At 49.1% G+C, this 21,356-nt stretch overlaps 1 protein-coding gene across 2 annotated transcripts in view; it reads right to left on the bottom strand.

Moving 5' to 3' along the window:
* RREB1 (ras responsive element binding protein 1) overlaps nucleotides 1-20,781 on the bottom strand; it is a 116,862-nt gene extending 96,081 nt beyond the window's left edge. Inside the window, exon 1 of one of the 2 annotated variants that reach the window (XM_065753411.1) lies at nucleotides 20,590-20,781. In XM_065753411.1, coding sequence (XP_065609483.1) covers nucleotides 20,590-20,629 — 40 coding nt within the window. In that variant the 5' untranslated portion in view covers nucleotides 20,630-20,781. The remainder of the gene's footprint in view (nucleotides 1-20,589) is intronic. The other variant, XM_065753410.1, reaches the window with a different exon arrangement.
* Nucleotides 20,782-21,356: the final 575 nt, after the last annotated feature.

Raw genomic sequence — 21,356 nt, 5'->3', positions numbered from 1 at the left:
TAATACTCTCTCATCACGCGCTTGTTCTTCTGGTTCGTCATAAGTGGAACATTTAAAAGAAGAAAGACTGAGGTGTCACATAAGTATTTTAGTGCCTTCTACCCTTGCCACACTGACTAGCAAACACCTAAATAGTTCTGAACAAACTACCAGTAAGCTCCTTACAGAAGCAGCTGCCCTGCTCATCTGTAAGGCCGCTCAGCAAAGCATTGCAAGGCACAATGCAATCATGCTACCATTTAACTCATGCATAGAATAGCATTCAGGTGTGCTGTGAAGGAGTGCCAGGCACAACACACCCAAGTGAGAACTGCACCAAGGTGATGAGAGCTGCATAAAGGCAAAACAAAGCATCTCCCGGTTTAGATCCATAGATTTCAACATCGCAAATATGAACACTTTCCTACGGCCTTTGCTCATCTTGCATGGTGTGCTCACCTTTGTGGAAGAAAAAAAAAAAGAAAAGGCAAATCATCTTAAATCATCTTAACTGGGCCATTAGAAAGAGTAGTGCTTGTCCTGCTAACTTAAGCAAGCTTGTCCACGTGGGCAAGACAGGTTTGCTCAGAACTACCGTTGTGTTAGCTCAGTTGAGTCAGATTAACATTTCTAAAAATCCACCTTAATGTTCATTAAGATGCAGGGTAACATGTTAGCTGGTCTCACACAGCCATAAGCACGGCTTCAGACTCGCTACTCTATACCTTAAGGAGCATCAAGAGAGCTCCGTGTTTTTCTACTGTGTTCAGCTAACTCAGCTGACCTCACACAATTGAGACACACACCCTTTCTGCCTGTCAGGACAGGGGCCCTCTCTGTCTTTTGCTGCTGGGACAGGAGAAGTTAGGTAGGCACAGAGGTAATTCACATGCAACCCGTCCTTCACTTACTCCTAGTGGGGGGAGGAGGAGGGAAGCACACGGGTGAAAAGCCACAGCTGCTCCAAGGCTATTCCAGTTTTACAACACCCGATTTATGGAAAACAAAACAAGAACAGAAAAATGGGATTTAAACACCAGCAACCTGCAGGAATCATTATATAAATGCCTCCTGCTCTGCCCAAAGGCTAGCCTGGACTCCATCTGCCTTCAAGGCCACGGAAGGAAACACTCAGCTTGAATGGCAGCCAGGATTCACAGTCCACTTTCCAGCAGCTCACACGGGGAGGGCTGTCCTTGCGGCAGGACAGCAGGTAGCACTTTGACACAGTCCCGACACCACTACTTGGGACTGCTGTGAGCACGGCAGGGAGATGCAGGGGCTGCTCCATCCCACAGTGCTGCCCCAGCACCTGGCAGCAGCATCCAGCTCACTGGGCTCCTGGCACCGCGTGAGACTTGCGTGTTCAACAAAGCAGGCACGGCTGGAAGGCCCTCCCGCACTTTGTGGCAGGCCGTTCTCTGAGATGCTGCGACAGTTTCAACAAGCACGCTCCCTGTTGCTCGGGCAGGCTGTGAAAGCTTCCCAGCGGGGCCCGCAGCCAGGCCTCCGTCCCCCAAGCCAGAGCAGGCGGGAGCAGCGGCTGCTACAGCACGGCCAGCCCCTCCCTTCCCCTCCCTTCCCCCCGCACAGCCGCCCCCACCCTCCAGGAGCTATCACAAATCCCCAGGCTGCTCCGACTGCCAGCTGACATAACTGTTTAGTCAGCAAGCAGGCAGAGCAGAGGCCGGCCCCCTCCATCCTTCCCCGGCTCTTTCCCGTGGTACTTTCCCCGCTGCCTGCCCGCAGAAACAATCTCTGTCCCTCCACGATCAAGTGTTCTGGAAAGATGGTGTCACTCCACCTGTTGCCCCTACAGATATGGGTTTTTCCTGCTGTCTCTGCCTTGCTGTATGTGACCCGCATCCAGCCTCCCCCAGCACAAGGAGATCCAGCGTGAGGGCCACTGCCAGCACCACTTCCTCCATTTGCTGCAAGAACATGGCCAGCCGGCCCTGCACTGCGCAAGGGAAGTGCAACCTAACAGGCAGGCCCCAGGCTCCAGGTGTTCATCCTCCTCCTCTCCCCGAGGTGACTTACAGGCTTCATGGAGACTGAGCGCCAATCTTCACAGCAGAGATGTGCGATCCTGGCCAGCACAAGGGCAGCACAACCAGCGGCCTCTGCCTGCCTACGCAGAGCAGCCAGTGCAGGCAGGTAACTGTACCTCTCCGAACCAAAAGGAGAGTATCCCAGGCAAGCCTGGAAAAACAAAAAGCCTAGGCAAAAAGTAAGGGCTCGGTGTGAGATTACACACTGCCACGGATGGTGGCTGTTCCTCCAGCCCTTTCTGTAGGAGTGGTGGGCACTGACTCCTTGGACACCATGTCCTTGCAGCATTCCATTAACAGCCACCTAACTGACACCATGTACAAAAAACGGTTCTCAACGGAAAACCTTGCAGTGGGTCATCCCACCTCTCCTGTGCCATTCCGCTTGGACACCTACATGCCCTGCAACTCAAGTGCTCCTGGTGTCACCTTGTCAGACTGAGGGAACCTATGTTGGCTCATTTTTCAAATATCTTTGCTTTTCCAGGTGTAACTAGGGGAGATTAAAGGTGTTATGATGCTACCCATAGTTTGTACAGAAACGGTGTGATCAATACTGAAATATTACCTGCGCTGACATTCCCAAACCAAAATGATATTTGGCTTATACACGAGTCTTATTTCACTGATAAAATGTTCAGCCTCCACTTTCTTCCTCTCTTAAGAAATACACACATCCTCTTTTTCATATTTCCTCCCAGCTGGGTATCAATGCAACTGACTACAATTCATCTGACTTCCAAACTATAGAACAACTGAGAAAAGAGTTAGTGACCTGTCTCAGTTTCTTGTATTTTGAGCATAAGGAATTTCTGAAAGAAATAAACACCTCTGCAAATAGTCTCCGAATAATTAAGCCATGATGAAGACTGAAATTCCCTGGAGAAGAAAACCACTTCAAGTCCTGAACTCCTTAATTCACTCTTTCATGCTTCAGCGCTGAAACATCACATTCTACACCACGCTGCCTGCTGCCAAGAGATAGACAGCTGCAACACGTAGACGCAAAAAGGAGGTGTCTCTTGGCTGGAGTTTGAGCTTTCTGCAGGTCGTCCTGTTTTACATGCTACTCCCTGAAAAAGTTGTAACTTCAGAAATCTGAAAACAAATGGACTGTTTGGGACTGATGACAGCCGCTGACTGAGCCCATATCCAGCGCGTATACACCACAAAGCCCCTTCACAGTCCACGATCATTCGCAATATGATAGTTTTCTTGGAAATGTGCTGTTGCAGCATTTAGTTGGCCTTTAACATAAATGTATTCCTCGTAAGAGAAGTTTGGGCACGCTGATAAAATCTCTGTCAGTCCTTAGCGTTAATTCAGCTTCGCTGGTACAATCTCTCTGCAGTGAGTGATACCTCTGCTCCTGATACTCTGCACAAACTGACTTCCCCCACTAAAGACACTGCACTGATGTTGGCAAAGGTGTGTGAGATTTGTACCAGCTCAGCCAGAACAAAACCTGGACCATAGTCTGACATGATGAAACACGATTTCCTTACACAATATCAAGCGTAATTAAGAAAGATACTCTCTTAAGATGGAAATTACTCTGGTAGCAGAAAGAACAGCTGAAGACAACACAACTTACAGAAACAACAGAATTTTTGCACAGCTAATGCAGTAAAGAGCTTTGGCATCAACGTGGGGTGAAGTGGGAAGAAGAGACCAGCTTCACAGCTGAAACTCTCAAGCCTATTTATGCAAACAGCATGTAGTTTTGTGATTCCTGCACTAAGGGTAAGCACCTCCCAGAAGCTCTTCCCCTTTCTCCAGCTGCTCATTCCCATACTGGGAAAGCCTACAGTTTGCTTTCCTTTTAGCAACCAAAACAAAAGTTTGCAGGGCGTGACTGCTGTAAGACAGAAAAAATGGAAGAGGACTGTCGACTCAGACCATTTCCGTGATTTCACTTCCAGAGGAAAGCCCACAAACACTTGTATCAGCACCTCTGAAGAGGATGCAAGCTGAAGTAACACATGGGCAGGAACGAACAGCCAGAGGTGAGGAGATAAATTACAGAAAGCAAAAACAGAAACCCCTCCTTAAGCTGGTTTTGCTGTAAAGTACAAATCGCTTCTTCATGCTATGATGTCAAACACGCATTCAGGTTTCCAAGAAAATAATTCTGAGGTCACTAATTTGACAACGCTAGTTTAGTTATCCCAGCAAAGATGCACCAGGAAAGGGAAAGATGGGAGGAAATACCTAAATATCAAAAGTCCTAAGAAAAAGGCAGCTTCAAAGAGATAACAAGCATCAGGCACAGATCTCTGCTGAGATTGTTCCCTCTGCATTGTTTGTAGTCACATACCTGGAAGAACACTTGCCTTGAAGTGGTGTGTGGGGGGGGGAAGCGTTAAACACAAGCGGTGTTAAATGCAATCTTTGAAGGCAAATACCACAATGTACCTGAAAGACAGGGCCAAGTGGGAAAAGAGAAGTGGGCAAGACAGGGGAAAGTGACTGTATTTCACATAAGCCTACGACTCTTCAGTACTTTATGATACCATGGTACAAAGCTGCCTATGACCTGATAGCAACCATGGAGTGGATGTTCACATTTACCCTCAGTGAAGCTGGAAGCCACAATGAAGATAAGAATATACTAAAGTTAAAAATGAAGCACCTTCCAGATATTTTTTTTTTAAAGAACTGTGCAGTTCTTTCCACACTGCAACTCCAAGCCACTAAAGATTTAAGCCCAGCAAGAGAAACGAGCAGGTGCAGTTCCTATAGACCAAGACAAATACAACAGACATAGCTAATGATCCCCCACCCATGGAGCAGAGCCTGGATTAGGCCCTGTGAGCAGGAATTAATCAACCCAGCAGCAGAGCTGCATGGATTCCAGATCCATCCTAGCAAGCAACGCTTTCTGGTTCATCTAAGGTTGATCTGAAACCCCAGTAAAGATGCACTGGCAAAAAACATTCCCCTTGGTCCTTCCACTTTTCCTCCTGCCCCTGTGGCCATTTCGATGGTTTGAGCATTGACCTTTTTAATGTTAGTTGCATGATCATTTTGAATCTGTTGATCCAGGTGAAACCTTCTTTTGGGAGGCAGAGGGACAAGCAAAAGAATGCCTATCAGCCTCTTAGCCTAGTGATGTATTTTAGCTATTTAAGACCTTTAACATTTAAGATACGTACTCTAAGAAATAGACAATTAAGAAGTGGAGTCACCATCCCTGGAGATGTTCAAGAAACACACAGACGTGGCACTGAAGGACATGGGTTAGAAGGCATGGTGGTGATGGGTTATGGTTGGGTTAGATGATCTTACTGTCTTTTCTAACCTGAATGATTCTACGATTCTAAGGAAATAACTCTAATCAAAGCAACATGTATGTGCTCTCCTGTGCAGAAATACACAATGACTTCATATTAGCATTTAGATTTTCCACATTTAACACCCAAGAGCAGAGGGGGCCTTGCAAAGTATATGCCACGCTACAGTTCCTTGATTCTTATGTGACCCTTTGGATACTACATTTAAATGTCAGATACTAAATGCATACAGCAGCAGCAGAGAACTACCAGACTAGCTCTGAATTCAACAGTCAGAGCTACAAACACAGCCTGATAGCTTAAAAGGACAGCCCCATGCTCCCTTCTCTGAACAGATATGCTAGCTACTTCAAAACACAACGTAAATCACAGTGCCCACAGAGTACACAGGACTAAGTGCTCAACAGCTTGTTAGAATGGTTTTATATACAGCGACATGAAAAGATTATCATTATAAGCCAGCATCACATGATGAATAGGGTTTCTTATAAGACTGCTGTATTTCATAAGTCTTTAGATGCTTAATAAAGGGAATATGAAACCTAGACAAATTTGATTTCTGGCTGTGAGATGCTTTATTTACTAAAAGGTTTGAAATCGCTATCGTGATCATTCATATTACCTGCAATGGCATTCCCAGTTCTGGCAAACTGGAATAAAGTCTTTTCACAAACTAAACACAAAACAAGTAGCACGCATAATTTGGTACGCAGGTTAAGAAAGGTAGAACTTTAAAGGCCGTGGTTCCCTTTCAGGCTATGTCAGTCCAGAAGAATGTGCAGCACTTTACACAGAGAAAAGGGTTAGCATGACCTGATCTCAACCTCTCCTTTTTTACTTTCCACTTGAGAAGTGGCTGCATTTCAGAAGTAGTGTAGGCACCCATCTGCGAAGTGCCCTGGCAGCGATCTAGCGTACGCAAACACCACCAGCACAGTTAGTGTTGATGCAAAATTCTTCTGGGTGCAGAAAGTTAAAACGGGCAGGTTCAGCAACACACAGCAATTCTACAGGTGGACAAGTGGGTTGGGAGATCATCAAAAGAAGGGGATACGACTAGAATGGAAATATAGCAATAAGTATTTCACTTCAAGGAGCGCAAAGCAATTCCTCTGACAGCTGCTGAGACCATACAGATGGATGAATCCGAGCTACCATGCCGGGTAAGCAGTGCACCATTTGGACAAGGAAAGCAGGCTAACTTTTGGTGGCAGTACCACTTGGTTTGGGCAGAGCTCAAAGAAATACCCCCACAGCTGGCAAGGACTGATGCCCTTGTCTCTGGGTGAATTCCACTCACTAGTGTTTCAGATGTGCAGGATACGCTTCAGGCTGCCATCTGTAGGAGTAAAAAGATATTTAGTGGAGGAATGCAGGGACACTTCTCTTACAAACCAGGAGTGTATGTGGGGAGGAAGGCAGAGAGCAAAGCGCCATCTAAATAAGCAGCTCTCAAGTGATCAGGATGGGAGCAACTGAGCCAGATCTTCAAACACCCTCAGCAGTCGGCATCTCCTGTCTGTAACGCGCCAGTACTGAGAACGCTTCCCCCAAAAAACTGCTGAAGAATCCTGGCAGCACCTGTAAATCTTCAAGCCTGTCCAAGTATATGTCTTACAGAAATAAATATGTAGGCAAATAAAGTACGTTTGGCATGTGTCTGTGATAGATGTTAACAAGGCAAACCATAGCTTTCACAAGTGAACAATGTAATCAAGAGTAGGGAACAGCTTCTGCATAATCACTGACACTCAGACGGAGACTCCAGCATGGGAGGAAGGCCTCTGAGGTGATACAACAAAGATCCACACAGTCCTGAAAGGCACGGAGAAGGTCAGCAGTGATCCATCACTCACCACTTCCCACTGCCTTAAATGGTATCAAGCGGAAACATCCAATGATAGGTTTAGAAAGTTGGGTTTTTACCTCTTCTCCAACAAAGCACGTAGCTAAAGTGCAGAGCTTACCACCCAGTGTCTGTGCAGGTTCAATTCTTGAGCCCAAATACTGAACTTCTGTAAAAATTAACTGGCTCAAGATTCCAGAAGCCAGGAAAACAGCAACAACAGGTGTCCCTTTGCCACACTCTATCTTGATAAATCCACATCACTTGGCATCCTGAGCTAGAAGGGATTCTGGCCTGACTTGTTCTTAGACACAAACAGGATTCTCTCCCGTTTTCAATTCTGCAGGTGAAAAAAATGCAGCATGACTTACTGCACAGGACTGAAAAACCTTCAGCCAAAGATCCAGAGGCATTTCTTCCAGCAGCAGCACCAGCTCAAAGAGACATTCCCTGCTCTGACCCAAAGTTCCAGTGGAGAAGCAGCTACCAGGAACTGCTCATTCCAGGACAGGGCAGAGCTGGCGAAACGTCGCTGGAACCGCAGCTTCAGCATGATTCAGGTCAGGATGAATTCAGAGGTTACCATACCACGGCTGTCTTCCCTGTTTGACGGCCAGAGGTTACCACACTTGCAGCAGAGTCCAGCACCAGAGCTGCTCATAACTGAAGTTCAACTCAACTGGGTTCAAGCACAGCAAACTCTGAGGTGTAACACATGGGAAGTACAAGATACATCCACCCTTCTGTCTTCTCACCTACACTAACCAAGCCCTTCACCCGAGGCCAGAGCAAGCAGCAGGATGAGAAACCTCCAGAAACACTGAGGTCATTTCTATAGCAAACATTTGCCTAAGGCCCTCACCTAGGCAGTGAGTTCAGGCACTCTTATTCTTCAGAACTTACGTGAAGGACTCCGGGCATGGATAGTAGTGAGAGACACGTCTACAGACCACCTCCATCAGAAGAGTCCAGCACAAAGCCAGGCCTCTTGTTGGTACGACTGCAGGCCATATTAACTTGTCGCCTTCAATATGCACCCAGCAGAGTTCAGGTCATGGATTTGTTGGAAGTTCATCACTTATTCAAGCTTTTGTGCGAGAGGTCATTGCTGTCAAACCGTCTGCTTTCACAAGCACAAAAGCTCATGTTAAAATGTAAATACTTACAGGTGTTCCACCAGGCACTCAAGATGAAAGTCAGAGCAAATATATTAGCCCTAGCTGTATTTTACCACGCTGTAGTACTTGAAAGTCATCTGTTTGTGAACCAGGGGTTTTATATGGGTTCATCTGCCTAGACACGAAGCGTGATCTAATGGTGAAGACACAGGACTGCATGCAGAGCATTTGCGTTCTTTTGCTGACTCTGTTACTGTCTCTGTCACCTTCATTAAATGTGTTTTTGTGCTATTGTTTGGATTGAAAAGAACACAAGCAGAAGCTTATTCTGTCTCATAGAACTGTTGTGACCCTGTGTCATTTCTGCTAATTACTCCAAGAATACCTAAATGACATAGGAAATGTTAATCCAACTGGTAAGTTAACCTGAGTTAACAAAGAGCATCGGCCATATGAAAGAGCACAAAGTCCTTCCCAAACACCTGTGCTACGCTGTTTGTTTTTCAAGACAGACTCTCTGCAACTTATTATTACTTTGGCCTTGATGGAGACAGCTTTTTGCACATTCAGCTCTGCAACAAGCCCGGATAGGCTGGCTTACCCTTGTCACCGCACAGCCCTTGTAAGCCATTCAAATACTACTTCTGCACAGGGGTAACACCACAATGTGAGCAGCAAGGCTGAGCTGGCACAGCCCTACTGGGAAAATCAACTCCCCAACTGTGGGAAGAAGCAAAGCCGACAAAGACAGCAATCACCACGTCACCCTGGAATCCAGTTTCATGTCCAGTCCAACCTCGTTCTGCGATCGAGCGGCACAGTTCTGGAAAAGCTGGTATCCTGTTCCCTCAGCATTTCAAGCCACACGTTGTGACTTTGGGAACATTAAATTGGAAGGAGTCATCCGTGGCCCAAGAGGAACTTGCATTCACTTCGCCCATCACAGGAAATTCTGCACCATGAATCCCACATCAGAGAGGTCAGACTGCTCCACAGCCCCCACACACAGAGCCTTTCACCATCAGGGACTCCTGCTATTAATGCATGAGGAAAGACAGCTTCAGTAAACCACACAGTGGTGCGGGTGCCATCTCTGCAACAGCAAAGAGGAGAGGAAGGGAGCTGCCAACAGCAGCATGATTGATGTGCACTCCCCTCCCCTGCTCAGAGTAATGGCAGGAGGGAAAGAGAGCACAGGCAGGACTGCAACCTGCCGTATCTCATTCAGCATCCCAAGGCAAGCCAGATAATTCTCCAACACAGTATAATGTTTGACAGTATGATCACATGCCACAGTATGGCAACTTCTCAGAGACAACATGGGATGGAGAGAAGGAAAAGGCACCGATGGATTTATCCAACAGCACCCAACTGTGCCCAGCCATGTTTCTCTTAAAAGAAAAAGCAAGCAAACAGGCACACTGCAGACACACACAAACCTTAACACTGTTTTTCCTTTCTGCTCCTCGCTTTTGCTAACTTGTTCTCCGCATTTCTCCTAACTCTTGCTCATCCAAAACGTTTCCATCCCTATAGAAAACAGAGGTCTGTTTCCGAGAGCAAGAAATAAATAAATAAAAGCAGTTATGTTTTCTACGCCCTGCCTTCTCCTCTTACTGCAGCTCCCAGCTGTGCCCCCCGGCCCCCCGCATGCAGTTCAGGCTTTAAGGAGCGCTGGTTCTGCTGACATCAGTGAGGCTCCGGGGGCCATCCCGGCAGCTGCTGCTGCTCCTGTTGGTGGCGGCGAGCCAAGGTGCTGCTCTGCCTTTTGGTGATGTTCCCTCCTGCTGGCTGCCCCCCTCCCACCCACACACATGTCTGCAGGGTGGGGCGAGGTGGCCACTGGCTGCCTCTCTGAGGAGACCTAAGTGAAAAAAAGAGAGGCTTTCATTTCCAGTCTCTGGTCCAGAAGCAGTTGGTGACTTCTGACAGCCACACTGTGAGGTGAAGGAACGGCAGTCCTTCCCGGATAGCCAAGGCCCATATTGCCCTTAGGACTTTGCCACTTAAAGGAGAGAAATGCATGCTCTTTCTCTCTCCACTCTTCCCAGAGCCCCGCATCGTACAGCTGTTGCCCTGTCTTAAACCAGACCCCATCCTCAGAGGCAGCTGTTCTCCAGCCAAACGCTGACAGCAGAGCAGCAGAGCTCGCCCAAGAGCGCGACATGTGTGCAAGCCATCTTCCAGCAGCAGCAAAGGGGCCACGCTGCAGCCCTTCTCCTTCCCTCTGCCACTCCCTGCGAAGGCAGCGTAAGCTGTGCCAGGGCACTCTTTGGCCCGGCTGACCCCACGGGCACAGGATTTCAGCAGCCAGCCATCCCAGCAGCGGGGAGCATCCCTGCGCTGAGCCGCAGCCAGATTCGGGGAGAAGAAAGGTGGCAGCCAAATTCACACACGCCCTCGGAGCCTGCAGCTCAGACCCCATGTCAAGATTAGGAAAGTATGCACACACAGAGAACACATGAGCTGCCCGAGCACTCAGCTTTAACTCTTGCAAGCACCGCGTGTGGATGGAGCCAGAGCTCAGAGCCACTGCCGTCGCCGTGTTACCTCCAAGCCGGCCCCTCTCAGCCCACAGGAGCAGCCACACTGCCTCGAGCTGAGCAGTGCTTTCTCAAGTAGGTCAGAAACTGAAGCCAGAGAGACGCGCTCAGAGCTGCAGCTCACATGGGTTAAAGATTCTGGCTTGTGTCATGAATACTTTTTCTGCAAGTTAAACACAGGCCCCAGTCCTGAAACACTTCCCTTCGCTTCACCCATGCCAGTATTTTGACTTAAATGGAACAACCTCCTTAAGTAGAGTTATATCTATGTTTGAAGTGTCTGCAGGATCAGGGCTTGGCATGATCCACACTTGCCTCCGACGTACACGCACACCAGCAAATTTTAAGAATACCTGGAAAGCCACTAGGCTGAGCTGTGTTACGATGGAAGAAAAAGATGCTAAGCCCCTGCACAGCAAATGCTTTATTTGTGCATGGTGGAGGATGGTTCCTTGGGACAGGACAAGAAGGGATGTCTAAAGGGTACAGCTGGAAGCAAGAGGAGGGACCCCAATCATTGGTTTGCCTGGGCAAAGGGGCACCTCAAAACCGAGCAGGCATGTACACCATCATCTCCAGAAACAACTCTAGGTGTCACTTACAATTTCTTAAGTTATTATTCCTTAGAAGAGGTGCAACTAAGCACAGCTAAGAAACCTTCTTCAGCCAAGAAACCAAATCATCACCTTCCCCTCACGCACCCCAAGCACACACAGCAGATACCAGCACGAGTTCCTCTGGAACAAATCAGTCAAATGCATTCAAATCTTCACGAAGTGCAGCAGGGCAAAACCCATTCCTGTTCCCAGAGCTTATTACAGTAACATGACTAAACATGCTCAGCAGCCCAATGTGATAGGATGCATCCATTTGCTGAGGCCAGACGAAGATGCATGTCTCTTACGCATGGCACGGCTCTCAGAGGCTGCTTTCAAAAGATGTTTTGAAAAGCGACCTGCTGCGTACATTCTTCACAAGTCATAGTATCACCGGCTGTGCAAGTGTTTGACCTCTACTTGCTATGTGCTGCGGACAAAAATCTGACATCAGCTTATTCCAACCTTAGCAACACCAAAGTGCTCTGACAAAGCTGACAGCAGCAGACTACTACAACGCACCCACATCGCCCGGACGAACCCCCAGCGTGCTGAAAACACAACTAGTTTAGTGCACGGGCCACATGTTTTACATTTGGGTTGGTTTAATCCAAGTAAGTAACCCGATTAAAATGGGAGTCTTCTCTGGAGGTCTAATTTCTAGCCGTTTCCATTACTCCATATGCTTTCATGTTGTATAAACATAACAAATGATACATACATCACCGTTGGGGTGACTTAAGAATCCAGTTTAAAGCTACAACGCAAGTCACTCAAGGCAGGAGAATTAGATTACTTTCTGAATGGCAAGAGCCAGCAACCGCGCTTCATTTCACTCTTGGGAACACGATGAGGGGGTGATTCCTTTCTATTCCCAGTTTCTTTTTCTAATTTGTGCATTCCAGAATCCTAACATTTGCCATTTCTACATACAGACCTACAGCTAAAATAAAAGAGAAAGATGTGGTCTGACCATGATGCTTTAAGACAAGTATTAAACTGAAGAGCATTTCTGCTTGTAAACCAATCAACACACCATCTCCTGAATATATATGTGTGCTATCACCTAGAAAACGATCCTGAATCTTTGTCCCTCATGCAATCCAGGCATTTAATGATGACAGCGTTCTGAATTCTGCCTTGCAGCCAAAGCTCTCTGTCTGCAGGCAGACACCTCACAGCAGCAGTGCAGCTTCCCAGCATGCCTCAACGTTGATATCTGGAAAGCCTCCGCTGCGGAGTAAGAAGATAGTTACAATTAAACATTTATACTGAGGTAGTGCCGAGCAGGTCAGTTCCACAGTGTGTTAGGTGGCTTTTCAAAACTCGGTAATTGAATGCTGATCCCTGCCCCGAAGAGTTTACAGTGTAGGAAATCAAAGCATAACACTTGGCATCTGTATACCGGCAGTTAAACAAAGACCACCTCCCGCTCACTTTGTGGGTCTCTGGACCAGGCACCTCACATAAACATCCATTACCAGAAATAGTGGGAGTTTTTAAATCAGCAGCCTGGATTTTCCTAGTACACTGAGCCGGGGCTGAATCAGCCGCTGGGCAGCAAATAAGGTGTGCAGTTTGTACAGGGTGCTGACACCTTCTTGCCCAACGTAAATCATTTTTGGCCCGAATGCCTTTTAGCGACCACTCTGAAAAGAAAGCCAGTGAGCACACCAACAGAAGCACTTAGTGCATGCAAGTCACACGGCTGAGGCGGTGCTGGCAAGAAGGGCTGCCAACGCAGCCGGTCACAAGCCAGGCATCAGCAGCTCCTCCTGCACGGGGTCACTTGAGGCTCCCGGCTGACCCCAGGCAGGCACCAGCACACGTTGGCCATTGGGCCAACCGCAGTCCCAGGCGAGCCTGTGCCGTTCCAAATCTACTGACCCACATCTTTTCCTATGGAGATCCAGAGTTACGCAAAGGCGTAAATAAAAACTCTGCCCCCAAAACATGCAAGGGGCCATCTGCCCCGGAGCCATCCTCAGGGAAAATTCTCTGCATTCCCCTATTCCTGGGGTGAAGGATAGGCCTGGGAAGGACAAGTCTCCTCCCTCCCATCAGAGGGAATGCATTCACATCAGCTAAAGAATAGCCTCTACAATTTAGAATAGGAATGCCAATACCCATGCTATTTCAGTGACATTCAAACACAAGATAGAGTCTCATCCAATAGGTTATTATAGCTCAAAGTCAGTTTGTTGTTATCAAACAAGGTCCTAAAATAGATGCACTGATTTTCTAAGTACACCTGTAGGAATTTTGAGCACCAGAAACATACAAAGGCACTACTAGTGTTTCAGATTTTTAAAGCTTCCTGGAATCTTTCATACTATGAATGCTCAAGAGCTTTCAGCCATATATATCACATGTAAAATCTTCACTCAGTAACATCTGAAATAATTTTGCTGTCAATTTAAATGGAGCCACTTTTTCCACCTCTACATGCTATTTACACATCTATTGATTTATTAAACACGTCCAAGCAGCCAGCATGAGACACAACCTGTGTTCAGCTTGGCCCCATTGTAGGTTCTACCAACACCTCAACTTTCTTTTGCTGACCATTGAGCGTTTCAGATGAGAAACCTTAACACTTACCCCCATCTTTCTTTTTTTTTTTTTTTAACTTCCTTGGGAACCATGAAAAATCCTCAGTCACTAGATTTAAAGGGCTTACATGTTCCACAAGCTTTGAAAGCAGAGATTGAGAATGGCTCTGAGACCTGTTCCACAAGCAGCCTAGGACCACAGTTTTGAATCTTACTTGAAAATGGGTAAGATTTACTGACACCAGGTTGGAACACCTGATAAGGAAGAACCATTGATATCTGCAGCTGTTAGAAAAAGAGACCAAAGAAATACATCCTCCAAGTCAACTAAATGCAAGACGTAAGTTGCATCTTCATTGAGAAACACCTGGCTTTGCACTCACCCTTCTTCCCCTGGAAAGCACAGTTTAAACTCATAAAAGGGAGCCTTTAGTAACACAGCTACATCTCTCTCACAGCTTGCAGTTCCACCCTCTGGTCCTGCAACGTTTCACCTGAAAAGTAATCCCCCACCTGCTGCTTTCCTTCCTCCTGTCCAAAAGCATCATGACCTATAGAATGCAAAAGTATTACACTATGAGTTATTGATGAGAACATCAATTCAGGATATCTGAATTGGAGGTAAGGAGGGGACAAAGCTGGCAAGCAATGCACAGGATGCCACAGCCACCTGTTGTCCTCAGTACACACACAACTGCATCACCATCAGAAAAAGAAACGCACACCCAGAGGAAGAACAGCACACTGGTATTCACGTCCTGGTGCTTCACATCTGCTGAGAGAGAGTGAATTTAATCTGATGATCGCTGTAGTGAACAAGGAACTTAAACTAGGCTCTTTCCCCTGCCCAAAGCTGCAAGTGGTCCAAATTAAAAGTGACGTTGCTCCCTAAAGGAATTAAAAGGAAGTACTGCTGCTTAATGTGCAAAATACAAAGCAGTTCTCCCTTGTCCAAGCAGCAGCAATAGCAGTGTGAAGGAGCACGGCCTCAACACAGGAATGGAATTTATTGCTGTGATGCAAGTACTCAGAGCAGAACACTCCCAGGCACTGACACATCTGCACACTGACATCACCTGCTGTATGGAACGGGACTCACAGGGGCTCTCGCTCAAACCAGCTAATCGCACGCGATAAAAGCAAAGGCAGCCGTGCTTCAACATGAGCACTCTGCTCCCCTCATCTTCAGGGAGCAGGCATACACCTGAATTAACAAAAAGGAAAGTCTGTCAGTGGTTGATCATCCTGTTTTCGAAGGATGGATGATGCTGACAACCCTACAACAGCTACAGGTAAGTTTGTCCTGTACCAAGGGATGTGCTACAGCACCTGTTAAAATCTCCACCAGAAGATGACAACTGGAGAAGTATTACATCTACCAGGGACTGACACCTCCATTATTAACCACAAAACTACATTTATTTTCACAGGCAAATTAGCAAGTCATCCATGCACACCAGCATAGAAGACATCTCTAAAGCTCTTAACCTTACACTTAAAAAAGTCAGAATTTCATTTTTCCAAGTCAACGGCACTTGCACTATCACGTCCTTCGGCCACAGGGTGAAAGCAGCTCGCCCAACGCTTTCTGAGGGCTCTACACAAAGTAACATCCCTTGTGAAAACTGATCTTCACAGAAACATCGGACACCAGGACCAGGGGATGCCTACTTCAAAGGCAAAAGGATCTATCGAGAACCTAACGTCAAACATACGAGATTAGAAAAATTAAACACAAAATGATTTTTTTTTTTTTTTTGCCAAGGATGGTTAGATGCAGGAAAACGATGGAATTTCTAAGTTGCATTCCAGGTGCAGCAAAAGAAGGCGATCAAGGCTTTAAAGGCCTCTTTCCATAATGGTCCTTGGAATACCAGTTTCATCCCAGGAGCCTAACAACGCCCCTGGGGGATTCTGGCAGCTTTTCTTTTCCCTTGCTCTAGCATCTCCGTGTATGGCCAGGGCTCCTCAGGTGAATCCTGCTGTTAAAACAGCTGCCTTTCTCTGCATCTTTAAAGAGGCATTCAGAGTCCCTTAGCAGTACTTAGTTGAATCACTCTGAATAAACAGTCTCCACCCATCAACTCCTTCTTTTGTGTAAAGCACCTATTCAAAGGCAGCCACCTTTATTGATTGCTAGGCTGGCCAACCTGAAAGCAGAAATACCACTATTAAAAAAACAACAACAAAACACAACAGGATACAGCAGAGCACCTGTGTCATTTCTAAAGGAAGCACAGGTCCAGGTGTTGCTCAGTTACACCGGACAATTCATCTCTGACTGCAGCAAGTATCTGTGACACAGCTGTGAGCTGACTCTTCCTTCTCCCTTTTGTCCGGGCCCTTTTGCTCGTTCTGACCCTTTCCCACTGTCGCAAGAGAGCAGCACAAGGCAAACCAGCCATCCAACGCGAGTCCACAGCATATGCCCCAACTGGCAATTAATGGCACTTGTAACATTTCATCGCAAAGCATTAGCAGGAGCTCTGAGCAAGTTCTGTCACCCTGCCGGGAGTGAAACATGAAGAGGAAGGAGAATGGGATGCTCTGGTACTATGGGCCCACACTCACAGCCATGTCCATGGCCCTGAGGGCAGCAATAGGGACAGCCAGAGGGGAGGGAAGGACTTCAGGTGGGAAAATGCCACAGCTGGCAGACATCAAAGGCGAGCCACCAGAGTTCTTGCACTGAAAAGCAAAGAGGCAACTTGTGCTCCTGAAATTCCTGTTCAGAAGTACCCCAGAGCCAGACCAGCGCTTCCCATCCCAACCTCACCTATTTTCATTTGTAATCGAACACTGATAACCAAACCTGACCTGGCAAAGCTCTGCAAGCCCCAGGCCCTTCTCAACCTTACACAGGCAGCTCACTTTTTGGAAACACTGCTCTCTGGTGATGCACTTGAGGGTACCCAAGCCCTGCCTGTAGCAATGCTTCTAAATTTGCTCCTCCAGATGCTTCTCCAAAGAGTTACAGGGTACTTGCGCACCACATCCACGACGAAGCAGCGCTCAGAGGAACGTGAAACAACCCCTGGCTCCTTTCCAATGTCCCGAACGCTCTTGAAGAAAGTGCATTTTAAAGCTGCAATCCCACGTTTCGCTCAGATTCAAAAAGGAAGCAAAGGAAAAAGACACGGAGCTACAGGCCTTCCCACCGCCGCTGCGCTGCCGTCCCCCTGCAAGGACAGTCACGTCCAAGACAGAAAGCACCACGCCGGTAAGGTGGCTGGCTCACACTGCTAGCACGGCCCAACTGCGCGCTCGTTTTACGACAGCCTTTATTGCACTGGAAGCGGCAGGCATGATTTCACACGTTGCAAGAGCGTACACCTAAAACAGATTTCCAAACTCAGGCATCATCCATCAAAATGGTAAAAGGGGCTTTTTCTGCACACACATAAGAGTTGAGCCTAACAGGATTTACTTGTTTTCTGCCCGTTCCTGGGGAGCCTTCGCAGTCCCTGCAGGCTGCTATCCAACATGCATCAGATGCTCCTGGAGAAGTGCGCAGCAGATAACTCCACAAGGACATTTGCAAAGGGCAGAGAGAGCCCAATCCTGGTCACATTTAGGCATACTGGAGGAGGGTGGAATTACTTCTGCACTTGGGCAACCTGACTGCTCGACACAGTCCTTTGGAAAGCTTTCTTCTAAGTAATTTCTGTTCCGTGTTTTACTATAAAAAATTCGTATTTGAAGTCAATCAAAAAAAACACCTCAACTTAAAAAGTGAATCCCTTACAAAAACACTCAGGTTAATTTTAGCATCCTTCTGTTTAGCTGCTTAGCAACACTTATCCTATGACCTTCTAAGCACCACCTACTTTTACAAGGGATAATGAATATAACGAAAGGGATTTATCTATACGTTTTTAATCTATACAACGTAAGTACACGGACAGGTTATACTTAAATAAGAAATCTGACTGAAAGCAATCCAAGCTGTATTTCTGCCCAAGAAGAAACTTCTGCTGGCTGAAGCCAAGCTATTGTTACAGTTGCAGCGCAACTCCAATGCAGACGAACTGATAACATCCTAAAGGACGGAGAGAAGCACGGCGGTGTCTGTTTGCCTTGGGAAACACTGCACTTGCCTTTGGTACCGAAGAAGATTATGGATATTACTCAAAGATCATTAAGACACTTGGCTTGCCCAGTTTTGAAATGTCAGGCCGCTCCTGCACCCTCAGAATCACAACACGAAGGGCAGAGGGGCAGCGTGTGTTGCAAGGTATTAAGGACGGCTGCACAACCTGCAGGAGCTGAGTCAGAGCACGATGTTCCACTGCTCCAACACCCGCAAAGCCCAGCTCTGGGTGAGGGCAAAAAAAAAAAAGAAAAAGCCAGCAGACAACCTGCTATTTTCCACCTTAAAACACGTATTTTTTAGGGTCACTAGTTATCGAAGGCGATGGGAAACGGGCTAGGAAAACAGTCACTACTGACGGACAAACAACAGTTTGACAACTACCAGCTTCCTGTGAAGTAGAAGTTTGCTATGCTGTACCCAAAGGACGGTGTGTTTCCAACCACCAAGGCAGTGCCGCCCAGGGCTGGGATGCCAGCAGCAGGAAGGTGGGGCAACCAAGGGGCTGCATCCCACCAGCAGGTGAGGGCAGCCCTGCTCCCTGGGCTGACGGGGATGAAGGGCTCCCGCTGTTCCTGGGTTTCTAACAAACAAAAGGGCCCATTCTTCCCTGGATGTACCTAACTCCCGTTACGGCAAACAGGCATTATGCAGGCACACCAAGAGAAGACTGTATACCCCTAAGTCTTCAAAGGGAAAATTAGAACCTAAAACAAATATGGCTGGCCTGACCCTGAGTCACTGCATCCCTCTCGCTCACACTGACCCGGCGGAAAACAGGAACTGCGGTAACAAAACGCAGGGCTCGTTTCAGCCCTCGACGCGAGAGCCTCAGCCACCCTAACAGCTGTGTGCTGCGCGCTGCAGGGTGACAAGACGGCATTAGTTAGCAACTGCTCCTGTTGTTAATAAGCAGATTTTTTTTTTCCCCCAAGGCAGAGCACTGGAATGGCAGCGCACACCAACTGCATGCTGCCCCAAACTCGGCCGTGGGATTCCGTTCTCAACACCGAGCATGGTGAGGTGCTTATCTACACCAGGTGAAAAGAAGGAGTTGGGATGGGACTGCTTTTTCCCCCTTCTCCCCGAGTTCAGCTTGCTGCGGGCAGGATGCTGGCAGCTCCGTGCAGCAGCGGGGCATCAGCGGCTGGGCCTGGTGGTCTGAGGAGGACTCTGCTCCCCCCACCAGGGTGCAGCTGAGAGGTGGGACGAGGGAAAGTTTAGAGAAGAAATAAAAACTACGGAAAGGATTAAAAAAAAAATAGAGCCTCGTGCGTGCAGAGGGGAGGCGGAGGGAGAAGCACAGGGAGAAGAAGCCAGAGGAAACTTATCTGCGACATGACAAAGTTCAATCCACCGCCCTCCCTCCTCTGCTCGACGAAAAAAAAAACCAACCCAGTTGCAGCATCTCGCTGCCCGCGGCCCTACTCTGCCCGACAACAGCGCGGCCCCCCCTCGCCGGGGCTCGGCACGGGACCCCCCCCCCCCCGTGTCCCACAACGCGTGGCTGCGGGGACACCGTGGGAGGGCGGAGGGGGGGGGCTGCCCCAAAACTTTGTCTCGGGTTGGGCCGGAGGAAGGGCACCCCCCCCACCCCGGCTAGGATGCGGCCCCGCTCCGCACAAAGGCAGCGGAGGGCGGGGGGACACCCTCCTCTCCTCCCCGCGTCCCTCTCCCAGGGAGGGGAAAGGACACGCACGTCCCCGCTGGGGAGGGGGGGGGGGGAGAGAGGAGGAAAAAAAATATATAAAAAAGAAGGAGAAAAGAGAGCGAGAGGAGGAGGAGGGAGAAGGGCGGGGGGGTGGGGGAGCAGGGGGACGGAAAGTTGTTGGGGGGGGGATGCGGTACCTGCGGAGGGCCGCCTGCATCCCGGCCTCCTCGCTGCGGCCTCCGGGCGGGCCCCGGGGAGAAGTTAAAGGGCTGCGGGCCGGGGGCTGCCGGCGCCGGGCTACGAGAGGTGGCTTCCTCGCAGCCCCATCCCAATTGCGGCGTTGGCTGGTTAAAAATAAACTTTGCAGCGGGAGGGGGGGATGATCTGGCCGGATTCCTGAGCTCAGACGGTTTAATATGGATGAGCATCAGGTCCCGAAGGCAGAACGCCGCGGCCGGTGCCGCTGGTTGGTAGAAAGTCTGCAACAGGGAAGGGGAAAAAAAAAAAAAAAAAAGCCAGGAGCCGCGGAGGGAGGAGAGGAGAGGGAGGAGCGGGGGAAGGGAAGAGGGAGGCTGCACGAACTCATCATCATCTCCACCGCTGGCAGCCAAACTTTTTTCCTCCCCTTTTTTTTTTTCTAAGAGGAAACTTTTCCTTCCCCCCCCGACAAGCGCTTCCCATTCGCACCACCGCGAGCTGCTCGCACCCCAGCCCCCCGCACGCCCGAAGGAGGGGAGGAGGAAAAAAAAAAAAAAAAAAAAACCCTAAAAAAAAAAGTTTATTTTCCTCCTGTCCTCTCCTCCTGTCCTCTCGCCTCCTCTGCTCTCGCCTCCTCGCAGCTGAGGGAGCAGCGGGGCCCGCGTTACTTACGGCGCACTTTGCTGGGGCTGGGCTGCTTGCGCCGCGACATGCCGCCGGGATGGGCGCCGGGGGCAGCGCGCCCGCCGGGTGAGCCACCAACTTGTTCCGGAAAAAGGAATCAAAATGGCGTTTCTGGGGATGTGCAAAGTTCATCAACTCCGCGCTAACTTCCCGTCCTCCGCGCCTCCCCGCAGGGGAGCGATGGGCGCGCTTCGGGACCCCGCCGCGCCGCGCTGCGCGGCCGCTCCCGCCCCCGGCCCGCCCCCGCGCTGCCCCGCGCGGCCCGATAAGGACCGCATCACGTGGCGGTCGGATCCCTCCCGGGGACGCGCCGCCGTCGCCGCCCGGGGCGCGGAGCATCCCATCCCGGCCCGCGGGGTGTCCCGGGGAGGGGGGGGGAGCCGCCGCCACGCGGCTCTCGGCGGGGCCTCCCCGCTCCGCGGCCCCGCGGCTCGCCAGGTGACAGCCGCCTCCTGGCAGCTCCCGGGCACGGCCCCCGTTTTTTTCACTTTTTGCATCAGAAAACGCTCGTCCTGCACGTTTTTGGGTCCCCGCGGGGGCCAGGAGTCTCTAAGGAGGAAACAAAACCTCAGTGCAGGAACGAAGGGGGGGGGGGTATCCAAGTTTGCAATACATCTGGTTACAGAGTGCACGCACGCAGCGCGTCCCCTCTGTTACTGGTACCGAGCTGGAAGATTCAACAGGTGATGGAGACGGGTTGTCACAGGGATCTCCCTGCAAAGTCAGCCCAGGGCTGCGTGGCAAATACTTTAGTT

Source organism: Cyrtonyx montezumae, unplaced genomic scaffold, assembly GCF_038088225.1.
Source record: "Cyrtonyx montezumae isolate F1298 unplaced genomic scaffold, pur_monq_1.0 scaffold_8, whole genome shotgun sequence".
Lineage (NCBI taxonomy): Eukaryota > Metazoa > Chordata > Aves > Galliformes > Odontophoridae > Cyrtonyx > Cyrtonyx montezumae.
Note: the sequence above shows the minus strand (reverse complement) of the source record. Positions and strands in the feature narration are given on the sequence as shown.